General features: G+C 40.9%; 1 protein-coding gene across 1 annotated transcript in view; it reads right to left on the bottom strand.

The window, feature by feature from the left end:
- The window catches only part of ELAPOR2 (endosome-lysosome associated apoptosis and autophagy regulator family member 2), a 178,696-nt gene that overhangs the window by 52,854 nt on the left and 111,690 nt on the right, over positions 1–14,152 (bottom strand). The window contains exons 10-13 of the mRNA XM_073551299.1: positions 12,147–12,275; positions 4,636–4,726; positions 2,811–2,907; positions 1,587–1,724 (exon numbers count right to left, since the gene is read on the bottom strand). Coding sequence (XP_073407400.1) covers positions 1,587–1,724; positions 2,811–2,907; positions 4,636–4,726; positions 12,147–12,275 — 455 coding nt within the window. The remainder of the gene's footprint in view (positions 1–1,586; positions 1,725–2,810; positions 2,908–4,635; positions 4,727–12,146; positions 12,276–14,152) is intronic.

Below are 14,152 nucleotides of genomic sequence, written 5' to 3'. Positions count from 1 at the left end.
GAGACTTATGGTCCCGGGTGTGGGCAGGCAAGAGACTGCAGATGACACGGGGTCTAGCTGATGCTAAAGTGGCCCAGAAAGCGTTATTAGATTTTGTCAGGGCCAAGAAATTTGCAAGGGTGCCTTAGAGACTGTTTCTACTAAATACGGCGTTTGTCCTCTTCCAGGTTAGACCAAGGTTGCATTGTAAAGGGGGTTTTACACATAGCGATATCGCTAGTAATATCGCTAAAACGTCACTGATTTTGTGACGTTATAGCGATATCGCTAGCGATATCGCTATGTGTGATACTTACCTCCGACCGACTCCCCCGCTGTCCATCGCAGATCGCGCGAGATGGGGCAGCTCCATTTCTCGTCGTCAGCTTCCTGCGGGAGGACGTCTGGATCGCTGTGTGTGAAAGGTGAGTATCGTCCGTTGCATCGCTGCTGCATTGCTGTGAGATCTTCCTGTGTGGAAGCTCACTAGCGATCATTTAGCGATGCACCAGCGATCCTGACCGGGTCATATCGCTGTTCGGATCGGTGGTGCATCGCTAAATGTAAAAGGACCTTAAATCACGAACTGAACTTGAGGACATATCTTTTGTAATGCACTAACCAACATATCTCTATGCACGTAATTGCCTGTAAATGATACTGTGAATATTGTTCTTGTGTGATTTATCTGTGATAATAATCTTTCCCGTATTTAATTCTGTTAAGTGAATAAAGTAGAAGTAGATCGTTGATCCTCCATGTTATCTCTGCTGTTGCATTCAGATCACCTGCTTTACAGATGGAGGAAAGATTAAGAATTTAGTTTTGTCTACATTGAGTTTTAAAAAGTGTGATGAGAAGCAGGAACATATAACTGATAGATACTCTGGGATTCTGGACAGCAGAGAGGTGACATCTTGGCTAGAGAGGTAGACTTGAGTGTCGTAAGCATATAGGTAGAACTGGAAGCCATGGGACTTTATGAGCTGTTCCAGGACAAAGGTATACAGTACATGGAAAAGAGTAGGGGTCCCCTGACAGTGCCTTGAGGGACACCAGCAGAGATAGGATGGGATGAAAAGGTAGTATGGGAATGAGGCACTAAATGAGCAGTTAGTAAGGTATGAGGCTATTGTGGAGGGCCAGATCTATGATGACAAAAGAAGAAAGGATTTGTAGTAGGTGGAAGTGATTAACGGTGTCAAAGGCAGAGGAGAAGTCTACAAGGAGTGCAGAATATTGTCAATTAGTCTTGTCAGTTAGCAAGATGTTAGTTATTTTGATTATGGCAGTTTTAGAAGAGAGGTTAGGACAGAAGCCGGATATGTTTCTGAATGTATCTGTGTGGCATTTTCATGCGTGTGTGTGTGTGTTTTATGTATTTGTGTATGTGTGTAGGTACTATGAGAACTCTCAATCCTTTATAAAATTATATGTATGCTTTTGAGCAACAGAGAATCATATAACAGATAATAATCTGAATCAGGGATCAAGCCATATTTCAGACCTTCAACAAATGTTATAAAGCTTGACATTACAATGGATCGTTATAAAGTGTCTCAAAAATTAGATGCTTGTAATAAACTGATCACTTCTAGAAAACTTACATCTTCAGCTTGATTGGTCCTCTGAAACGCCCAGGTAAACATGTATGTGGCATTTTTTGATATGATGTGAGTGTAGGACAGCTTTTCTCTGTTTCCTCCCCATGACTCCACCACACTAGTAGTCTTTCTGTTAACATCCTGTAGGTGTAAAGCATTATCATAGAAAAGCATTCACTGCCTGGTTCAATAAATAAAACCATTATTCAGCTTATCAAATTTCACAAATGCAGAATAAGTCACTATAATGTTACCCATCTAGTAAGCTAAAATGTAATGCAACACAGAAAGACATAAACCTAACTGTAAATATGATGATTAATGATAAGTACATGGGAAAATGCATACTACAGACTATGATGTAGTCATGCATTAGAAGAGAAATGTCACATGGGCAATTTGTATGCAGTTTGTCCGTTTATTAAATTTTAGAATTGTTTTTATAAGTTTATGATTTAATGCCAATTTCTTGAACTTGCCAAAACTGAATGATTCCCTTTACTCCTCGTGAATATTCATTAATAACTTGCATGATTTGGGCAATTTTACATTTCTGCACTTGCTTTGGGGTCGAAATGCTGCGCTAAAAAGCATCTCTATTGGAATTCTACTTTGTTATAAAAGTGAACATATAAATAACTCACTGCTATATTTTTGTCATTGTAGGTTGTGAACAACAATGGACGATATAACCTACTAAACCACCATGATATTACCATATTTTTTGGATTATAAGATGGACTTTTTTCATCCAAAATTTGGGAGGAAAGTGGGGGGTGCGTCTTATAGTCCAGATGTACCTTAAATATATGTCCCCTGTGGCTGTGGATGGGAGAGGAGCGGCAGAGGAGAGGGTCACAGGAGACAGCAGCGGCTGCTGCAGCTAACACTGTGCGCGCTGTTAAAGAAAATGAATAATTACTGCTCCCCATGCCCATAGTCCCTCCCACCTCTATGCACTAAAGCCAGTGCAAAGAGATGGGAGGGATTATGGAGGTGGAGAACAGTGAATATTCATTTTCTTTAATAGCGGGCACAGTGTTAGCCGCAGCTGCCGGCTTCCTGCAGCTACTGGACAATTACGTGTGCCCGTTATTAAACAGAATGAATATTCACTGCTCTCCACACTCAACTTTTTTTCTATTTTCCTGTTCTAAAATTTAGGTGCATCTTATGGTCCAGTGCGTCTTATAGTCCGAAAAATACGGTAATCACAAAATCACTCACCGCCATGAAGTACAGCACACAGTCAGCAGAACACTTGGTATCAAACACAAAAGTGATCCTGCCCATTTCGGCGCCATTTGCTCCTGATGTTGGAAGTCTGAAAATTGAAAAAGATTAAAAATTAAGGATACTTTATATATTAAATGTGGTAGACAGTATATTCCTGGCTGGTTTAAGAATTTAGATGTTAATGTTGTACAGCTGAACAAAATGAAGCAAAATGACAAATAAGAAATTCTTACATAGTCTGATATATTAGAACTCATTCTTCGCTCAGCACAATGTTACGCACATACGCTGCTCAGCCCCACCGTCATAAGGATTAAATTCCATCACCCTGTCAAACTGTAATCTACTGTATGTCAGACTGGCTGCAGAAAATTTCTGTAGGAAATCCACAAGAATGTATACGGCAGGCTGCAACTAGTAGTGTAAATGTTGGTGTGGATCTGACACTGATTGTGGAAAACAAAACAGCAGTGTGTAATTAAAAAAACACCAGGTCATAATGGGAGGAGGGTACAGCATTTACTGTATATTTTATTTTAAACTCTATAGAAAGTGATTTTTGTTTTGTTATTGATCTTGCTGTGGACTTTTGGATTTGTTGTGAATTTTGACTTCCCCTTTGAACTTAAAAGAAACTTGACACTAGGTTTTCCCGATATAAAGTATGGCCACCACCTTTAAGGCTTCTTTTACACCAGTCTAGTAAGCTGTACATAAGTTCCCAATCCTCTCTGTATAGCACAAAAAATACCTTTCATAAACTCCTCATAAGACGCGGCTCAGTCCAGTGGGCATTGCTGGGCTGATCTTGCTCCTACGCCTCCTCTCTACTTGTAATCATGTGCTTCTAGCTTGCTTCATGTGGATGTGACACCCTACGTCATCCACACAGTGTCCCCAATCGAATTCCAGTGCAGTTGTACTCCGCGCTGCACTGCTAAGGTCAGAGCAAAGTTCTGTAATGTGCATATGCTGGGAGATGCCAAAGAACACAGATGACCCCGAAGTAATGCCAGCGCATGCGCACAGTGCAGGTGCGAGATTTAGGACACTGTGTGAATGATGTAGCACGCATCATCCACATGAAACAGGGAAGAAGGAGGGTAATTGTAATGAGAGAGGAGGTGTTGAAGCAAGACCAGCTGACCGGATCGCACTCTATGAGAGGATTCTATATTTTGGGCTATACAGAGGTGATTGGGGACTTGTATACAGCTTGCTAGACTACTGTAAAAGAGGCATTAAAGGTGGTCACTGTAGTTTATATTGGTAAAACCTCGTGACAAGTTCCCTTTAAGAGGGAAATCTGCAATAAATCCAAATCCTGTGAACAATCCCTGGGGCTTAGTTCTCAAGATGAATATTTGGTGCATTTTTGATGTTGCAAATTTTCCGCTGCATTTCTGCACCATTTTGCTAAATTAGGTTTCTTGCATTTTTTCATTCCGTTTTTGAGTGTATTTCTTATGTTTTTATTTCGTTTTCTTTCTACTGCACTTTTGTCTCCTTTTGATGTGGCATATTATAAATAAAACTGCTTTGCTTTGGATACTTCATGTTGCTCAGCTTTGATAAAACTTTATTGATGAAGTCATGTGCAGATTACATGCGCAAAAGCACAGTGGGTGCGAGATTTCTATAAATCCCATCCACTTTGCTGGAACTGGAAGACGCTGATTTTTTAGCGCAGCCAAAATATGTTGCGTTAAAAAAATACTCATCATGGAAACTTCATTTCTTTCTTTCTTTGCAAACGCATTAATGCTGGAACCTGTATTAAAATGAACTGAATTTCAATATACTTCTTATAGCTTACTTGAATCCTGGAATATGCAAATTTAGAAGCAGATAATCATTGTCAGATCCACCGGCTCCACTCTGGACATGATCTCCTGCAACTTCCCAACCTGCAGAATACACAATACAATGTACAGTTATTAAATTTAAGTCAAGAGTGGACAAAAAAAATAAGAAAAAGGAGCAGGATAGGTTATAGAAAAAAGTATTTAGGATAAATTCATATGTGACAGATAGGTATGTCACTCCTATTTGGTGAAGGGTGCCCAAGAAGGGTTCCATAAAAAGATAAAAAGTACTTGGAAATCTAAAATGAAGACAACAATTTCCTTAGATTTTATTGTGAGGCAATCCAACAAAAAACTGTAACGTTTCATTTTTATAACTGGATTCTCACCAGATATGAATTGCCATGGTCGAATAGGGGATATAACCAGAGGAGAAGAGCTATAGAAAGGTGACCTTGGTAATGGGTGAAGCCTCTGGTTATATCCACTATTTGACCAATGGCAATTCGTATCTGGTGATGACCCAATTATAAAAATGAAACGTTACAGTTTTTTGATGGATTAAGTTACAATAAAATCGCAGATTAGTCGATGATATTTCTGCCCCCTATCTAAGGCTGGAGTCACACACAACGTATAAAAATACGGTCCGCTTTTCACGGACCAGAACCGCACAAATGTTTCATGAACAGTGATCCGTATGTCATCCGATTGTCATGCGAGGATGCGATTTTCACGTATCTAAGCATCCGTGTGACATCCGTGTGACATCCGTATGACGAGATTTTCTCGCCGGCTTGCAAAATGGACATATAATGGAGCCCAATGACAAGTTAAAACACAAACGAAAGAATAGATATAGACACATAGAATACATATATATATATACACTGTGTTCCAAATTATTCTGCAAATTGGATTTAAGTGTCATAAAGATGTAATTTTTTGTTTTTCAAATAAACTCATAGATGGTATTGTGTATCAGGGCTCTTTGGATCACTGAAATCAATCTCAAATGCCTGTGATAATTAGTTTACCAGGTGAGTCCAATTAAAGGAAAGCTACTTAAGAATGATGTTCCACATTATTAAGCAGGGCACAGGTTTCAAGGAATTTAGGAAAGAAAAAGGATCTCTCTGCTGCTGAAAAGCATCAAATAGTGCAATGCCTTGGTCAAGAGATGAAAACATTAGATATTTCCCAAAAATGTAAACGTGATCATCGTACTGTTAAGAGATTGTGGTTGATTCTGAGCACAGACATGTTTTTGCTGATAAAGGCAGAATGAGGAAGGTTTCTGCCAGGCAAGTTCATCAGATTAAGAGAGTGGCTGCTAAAAAGCCATTACAAACCAGCAAACAGATATTTAAAGCTGCTGGTGCCTCTGGAGTCCCTCGAACCTTAAGGTATAGGATCCTTAAAAGGCTTGCTGTGGTGCATAAACCTACTATTCTGCCACCCCTAAACAGTGCTCACAAGCAGAAATGGTTGCAGTGGGCCCAGACATACATGAAGACTAATTTTCATGCAGTCTTGTTTACTGATGAGTGTCGAGCAACCCTGGATGGTCCAGATGGATGGAGTAGTGGATGGTTGGTGGATGGCCACTATGTCCCAACAAGGCTGCGACATCAGCAAGGAGGTGGAGGAGTCATATTTTGGGCCGGAATCATGGGGAAACAGCTGGTAGGGCTCTTTAAGGTTCCTGAAGGTGTGAAAATGACCTCTGCAAAGTATATCGAGTTTCTGACTGACAGCTGTCTTCCATGGTATAAAAAGCAGAAACGTGCCTTCAGGAGCAAAATCATTTTCATGCATGACAATGCACCATCTCATGCTGCAAAGAATACCTCTGAGTCATTGACTGCTATAGGCATAAAAGGAGATAAACTCATGGTGTGGCCACCATCTTCCCCTGACCTCAACCCTACAGAGAACCTTTGGAGTATCATCAAGCAAAAGATCTATGAGGGTGGGAGGCAGTTCACATCAAAACAGCAGCTCTGGGAGGCTATTCTGACTTCATGCAAAGAAATACAAGCAGAACCTCTCCAAAAACTCACAATTTCAATGGATGCAAGAATTGTGAAGGTGATATCAAAGAAGGGTTCCTATGTTAACATATAACTTGGCCTGTTAGGATGTTTTAGAGTTAAATAGCTTTTTTGTTCAGTGAATGTGACCTCCTAATGCTGCAAATTCCACAAATGAACATTTTCAGTTCTTTAAAACATATCAAATGTTTAGAAATTCTACTGTGCCTAATAATTTGGAACAGTGCAATTTGAGTTTTTATTCATTTTGGAGATTATACTGCTATCATTGAGAGGTTTCTTCAATAAAATTTGATGTATAATCTAACAGGTGATGACTTTTATTAGACTGACTGTCATTTGTACCGACTATTTAGGAAAATCATAGAAAAATATCATTTGCATAATAATTTGGAACACAGTGTATATATGTATGTATATATATATATATATATATGTATATATATATAATTTTAAAAGAACCACCTGTTTATCTTCCATCTGAGTAATGGGTAAATCTATCTTCATTGAATACAAATATTACACATGAATTTAGAGTGAAAGATCAGTCCAGAAAGAGAGCGCGGATTTCTCTGATACATTACACAGTTACTTATTTTCACCTGTAATGTTAGTTGATAAAACTAACATTAAAATGATGTTTACTATTTAAGCTACCCCTCTTACAGCTATTGCACATTCAGGCTGAGTGCAGACGGAGTTTTGAGCCCTGCGGATTTTTCCGTGCAGAATGGAAGAAAACCGCAGGTCAAATGACCTGCATTTTTCCTGCGGATTTCTTCCATTTTTCACGCGGTTTTCATGCGGTTTTTGTGCGGTTTTCCATTGCGGTTTTCCCCCTGCGGATTTGGAGACAGGGGAGATAGAAAACCGCACAAAAGAAGTAACATGCTGCGGATTTTGTACCGCAGGAAAACCGCACGGAAAAATCCGCAGCGTCTGCACAGCGTTTTTTTTTTTCCATTCATTTTAAAGGTACTGTACATCACAATGCGGATATGCAACGTTTCTGCGCGGTAAAATCCGCTGCGGAAACGCTGCATATCTGCATCGTGTGCACACAGCCTTAATCTTTTTCAGGTGGGTTCCCCGCTGACACCTTCCTGAAAATACTCGCAGAAATACATGTGTTCATTATTTTCAGCATTTTTTACATAAAAATGACTTACTCTTCATATGTTCAGACCTTTTAGAGTATTTTACCTGCTTCAAGTCTCCAAAGACACCAAGCAGTTAAAACAAGTGATTATTCTTCTACCATTTTCTGCTCAGAAGACACTCCGTACTTCACAATACAAATGAATAGGAATGCTCAAAAGACGCTTGGAAAATGCCCTAGCATCTTTTGGAACATTTTTACAAAATCTTTACTTCTAAAGCTGGTAACGGTTTCTTCATTATTCAATGGAATTAAAGAAATTACCAGAAACAACCAGTGAAAAAAGGACACCCCAAAAACCACGGAAAAGCACTATAAAAACTTGCCGAAATCAAAAAATGGCAAAAAGATGCTCAGGTATGGATAGAAAAAACTACACAATAAACACATCTGGAAAAAAAAACATGATGGCATTTCCTAAGCGTCTTCTTACAAAAATCAAAAAGACGTTGTATACACATACCCTAATTCCAAAGGGATTCACTTCCATCGCCTCTTTTAAAGAGGGAAGCTTGGCATAAAGACAGATTTGTTTTAACTAATAATTTAACTTTTAATATACAGTATATCACTCTAAATTTGGTTTTCATTTTAGAAAAAAAGCTGTTTTCATTGACTGAGACATAAAATAAATTGGCCAGCAGAGGGAGATATTCTATCATAAACCACTTCAGAGTTTTGGGCCCTCATCTATGAAGGTAATAAGGCCATTTAAAGGGGATGGTCAGGATTACATTTTATTTGGCCATAGGGTTGTAGCTGTATAAAACAATAAATACAGAAACACTCCCCCCTCTCCAGATCCAGTGCTGCCTCTCCTTGACTACAGTGCACATGACTGCTGCAGCCAACCACTGGACTCAGCGGCTAGCGCCGTTTATATCAGCATCACCTCTGAGCCCAGTGATTGGCTATAACAGTCACTTGGCCGCCATCAGGACATTACTGCCCTTACTGGTATATGGGGCCCGGTGAGCAGAAGCTTCTGCTCACTGGGCCCCAGATGCTGGATTCGGCCAGTTCAGTTAACATCTATTGCCGTGCAGAATGGCTTCCTGCATGGCAAAAGTTAAAAGCTGCCAGACAATCAGATGCCGGCTGCTGACGTAAGAGCACACGTTGTCGGCATATGATATCACTGCCATGCGCTGGCACGTCCATGCCTCAAATGGATGAGGAAGAGGTCGCCACTGGACAGCGGCCAAGTAAGGAGAATCTTTTTTTTTTAACTTTTTTGTATTAAAAACTGCAATATGGGAGCAGGATAGGAAACAAGTGGTGGCAGGATGGGAGACGATATGGAACCAGGAATGAAGACACTTGAGGCCAGAAATGAAGACACTGTGGACCAGGAATGGAGACACTGGGGGTCAGGAATGGAGACACAGGGGCCAGGATGGGGGACATTATTACAGGAAGGGGCCAGAATGTGGGACGTTGTTACTGAAGGGGCTAATTAAGGGAAATTATTACTACTGTGATGTATTTTACTTTTGCGGATTCTGTTTTCAGTTGGGGGGTTGCTACTGTGCAGGAAACACTGTGTTTGCTTTCATTTCTTCATCTTTTATAGTGCAGAAGTTGCAGAAAAATTAGCGAATGTGCCCTTGAAGCGGGGATCTTGACAACTGTGTGTTATTTTCTGTACAGACGAGTTCTGGCTGGAAGAAGTGATGGTAGTCTGCGCCGGATGAAGAAGTGAAGATGAAGGACTTCAATTAGAGACATCCTGTACACTGACACTATGTACAGAGCTCCTGTATATAATGTCACCGGTGATCACTGTATTATCTGTATACTTAATGCTGTATACTATATATAGTGCTCCTATGTAAAATGTCATTGGTGATCACTGTATTATCTGTACACTATACACTATATGCAAAGCTCCTGTGCATAATGTCACTGGTGATCACTTTATTACCTGTACACTGACACTATATGCAGAGCTGCTGTGTATAATGTCACTAGTGATCACTGAATTACCTGTACACTATACATTATATACTATATTCAGAGCTCCTGTGTATAATGTCATTGGTGATCACTGTATTACCTTTACACTATATACAAAGCTTTGTATAATGTTACTGATGATCGCTGTATTACCTGTACACTACACACAGAACTCCTGTGTGTAATGTCACAGTGATCCTTGTATTACCTGTACACTGACACTATATACAGAGCTCCTTTGTATAAAATCACTGGTGATCACTCTATTACCCAGACACTGACACTAAATGCAGAGCTCCTTTGTATAATATCACTGGTGATCACTCTATTACCCATACACTGACACTATAAACAGAGCTCCTGTGTATAATGTCACTGGTGATCGCTGTATTACCAGCACACTGTGATACTATATAGAGAGCTCCTGTGTATAGTGTCACCGGTGAACACTTACACTGTATACTATGTACAGCGCTCCTGTGTATAATGGCATTTATAGTAATATTAGTATTGTATTTTTTATTAATGATCAGTATTGTACTGTAGTATTCGATCACTGTGTGGTGGTAATATGTGGTCTTGTCACGGTATGGCCTTATTTGTTCCCTTTATATTGTATTATTCAGTCACTATGTGGTGGTAATATGTGGTCCTGCCATGGTATGACGTTATTTTCCCCTTGCATGTGGTATTATTCTGTCACTATGTGGTGGTAATATGTGGTCTGGTCATGGTATGAAGGTATTTGTCCCTTGTATTTGGTATTATTCGGTCACTATGGGGTGGTAATATGTGGTTCGGCCACGGTGTGGAGGTATTTGTCCCTTGTACGTGATAGTTTTGGTCATTTAAAAAAATTTATGTGAAAAAAATGTATGCCACACATTCCCTTAAAGAAAAAAAAAAGCTAAAAAGAGCATTTTAAGGCTGGTTTCACATTTGCGTTTTTTTTCGCGGTAATTTAGCGCTAAATAGCGCATGCGTTTTTTTTCCCTATACTTTGCATGGGATGCGCTTATGTGCGCATACACATGCGTTTGTACGCGTTTTACCGCGCATGCGTTTTTTTGCGGTATGCGCTCGGGCGCACAAAATGCAACTTGTTGCATTTTTTGTGCGTCCGATTTGCCTCAAAAAAACGCATGCGCGCGCAATGCGTTTTTTTACAGCAAGACACCCAATATAAGTCTATGGGTGCGCATATGTGCGCATTGGCATGCTTATGTATGCGTTTTTTTGCACATGCGTTTTTTTTTTGTTAACCATGGAATTTAGGGGTTTGGGTTAGAGTTAGGGTTAGTTAAGGGGGTTTAGGGTTATTGTTAGGGTTAGGGTCAGGGTTAGGGTTAAGTATGGTTTGGTTAAGGGTTAGGGTCAGGGTTAGGGTCAGGGTTAGGGTTAAGTATGGTTTGGTTAAGGGTTAGGGTCAGGGTTAGGGCTAGGGTTAGGGTCAGGGTTAGGGTCAGGGTTAGGGTTAAGTATGGTTTGGTTAAGGGTTAGGGTCAGGGTTAGGGTTAGGGTCAGGGTTAGGGTTAGGGTCAGGGTTAGGGTCAGGGTTAGGGTTAAGTATGGTTTGGTTAAGGGTTAGGGTTAGGGTTAGGGTCAGGGTTAGGGTTAGGGTCAGGGTTAGGGTTAGTAAAGTCATGGTTTGGGTTAGTGTGAGGGGCCACCTAATGTTGGAAAAAAACGCAAACGCGGCAAAAACGCACTAAAAACGCATACAAACGCATAAAAACGCTGCGTTTTTTTCATGCATGCTCATAAAAATGCTTGAAAAAAACGCAGCAGTTGTATGCTTTTGTATGCGTTTTTCAATGCGTTTTTTTGCGGGAAAAACGCGCTGCAAATAAAAGCAAGTGTGAAACAGGCCTAAGAAATTTTTAATAGGTTTGTCACGGTAGCAGGCTTAAAAAATAATTTGGCCAAAACAAAAGTTGATGGCTACGTGTGTGATCTGGTGTTTGATGGGAACTGTTGATTGGTGAGGATGTGGTGCAGAAGTGTAGTTTTTCCAAGAGAGGGTGTTTGGACTGTGGAAGATTCAAGCGGCGGAGGCTGAGCTGGAGTGGAGCCTGGGCAAAGTCTCAGGGGGGCCCGAAAATTTTACCAGTATGAGATCCAGAAATTCCTGGTGGCAGCCCAAGATGGGCTACAGTTTTGACATCACTACTGCAACCTGCCAAAAAAATTGAGGAAGTGGCAGACAGGAGTCGTAGGACCTGAGAAAAGTGAGGATTGCTGTGTTTGTTATTTTCTACTGTTGAAACCCTATGGCTAAATAATATGTAATCCTAGGAAACCTATTTAAAACCTAGCACCAACTATATGTTACTGTATATTGATATTTGCTCACCATTCATTCCATCACATTTTGAGTTTCCTACATTAAAGCAGGATGTCTTCATGTTAGCAGGAAGAATATTCCACCACTTATATTCAAATCCAAGAATGGGCTCTGTTCCAGCAGCACATGGTTTACATTCTGCAAGAGAAACAAATGAAATCTTTATTTGGTAGCAATAAAACATAATTAAGCTTATCATTGGTGATACTCATCTGGGTCGAGTATAAACAGATCTGCATACATATTAGGTTTTCTTCACGTGTCCGTTTTTTATGTCTGTATGCAGTCCGTTTTTTAAGGATCGCAAATATGGATATAGCACATCCACTGGATTCAATGGTGGTGCGCACATGTCAGGTTTTTCACATGGACCGTGTGTTCATGTGAAAAACCTGCAGACATGTCCTTTTTTTTAAATGCAGCATGGACAAAATGCATGCTGCACATGTGCACACTGATGACACACGTATAACATCCGTGTGTCATCAGTATGACAAGTACCGATGCCTGGGAAAAGCAGTACAGTCATCGATGTTCCCAGGTGCCGGGTGCTAAATCCAGCACTCATCATTGTCCCCTGATCTTACTGAGATGAGCGTGACCAGGTGACAATGATGACAGATGGAGTCAGGACCGTAGCATGGTTAGTAAATAAATAAATTAAAAAAATGGCTTGGGGTCCCCTGTAATTTAAAAAAAAACAGCTGAGGGAAAGCCGACAGCTGGGGACTGATGTTAATATTCTGGGAAGGAGCCAATAGCCATAAAGGTTCCCAGGCCATTAATATCAGCTCACAGCTGTTTTCTTAGCCTTTACTGGTTAATATAGAGGAGAGCCCCTCAAAAACATTACATAGGATCCCCCTATATTTACCAAACAGCAAAGGCTAAACAGACAGCTGTGGGCTGATGTTAATAGCCTAGGTAGGGGCCATGGATATTGGCCCCCTCCCAGGCTAAGGCTGCTTTCACACATCCGGCTTTTTGAATCCGGCACGATGTGGCGAAAAGTGTGAAAACCGGATCTGGAATTGGATCCGGTTTTGACACATAGAATTTAATGATTGCCACATCGTGCCGGATGGACATGCGGCGCCTCCGTTTTTAGCCGGAAGCGTAAAATCTGCGCCGTCTGGCGTTAGCAAAAAACGTTGCCTGCAACTTTTTTTGCAGCGCCGGAACGGCTTTTTCAACAGCGCATGCGCGGACACGGTGAGGTTTAACCCACAAGTGCCCGGCGAGCGCGCGTGTATCTCTATCCCCCCCCCGCTTACCGCTGCCTCTCTCGTCCCCAGTGCGGCTCCTTTAAATGCTTTCTAATCGGATCAGGCGCCGCATCTGCAACCGGTGTCACCGCTGCAGGCCTGATCCGGCGGTACAGCTTTTCGCCGCACGCCGCCACACCCCTGACACCGGATGTGTGAAAGCAGCCTAAGAACATCAGCTCTCAGCCATCAGCTTTCCCTCAGCTGATTTTAAGAATTACAGTGGACCCCACACCGTTTTGTTTTTTTATTTATTTACTACGCGCACTATGGTGCCAACTCTAACTCTCCGCATTGTCGCCTGGTCACGCTGATCTTAGGGAGAAAAGGGGACAATTATGCGTGCTGGATTCAGCTAGCGCCTGGGAGCAGTCATAACTGTACTGCTTTTCCCAGGCACTGGTATGTGTCATACTGACAGCACATGGACAGGAAAATGTACACACGGATGTCACATACGTACATATGGTCCACGGATCTCACCAGTACTGTTTTTTCCAGTATAGGAATCACCAGGATGTGTGAAGGAGGCCTTAAGCTGTGCTTTTTTTTTCATTTAAACATTTACTTTTTAAACCACGTTTATACGATCAGTATTTAGTCAGTATTTTACTTCAATATTTTTAAGCCAAAACCAGGAGTGGGTGATAAATACAGAAGTGGTGACACGTTTATATTATACTTTTCCTCTAACTGTTCCACTCCTGGTTTTAGCTTACAAATACTGAGGTAAAATACTCACCAAATACT

The sequence above is a fragment of the Dendrobates tinctorius genome, unplaced genomic scaffold, assembly GCF_039654945.1.
Source record: "Dendrobates tinctorius isolate UK_male_01 unplaced genomic scaffold, ASM3965494v1 ptg000174l, whole genome shotgun sequence".
NCBI lineage: Eukaryota > Metazoa > Chordata > Amphibia > Anura > Dendrobatidae > Dendrobates > Dendrobates tinctorius.
This window is presented reverse-complemented; position numbering and strand designations above follow the sequence as displayed.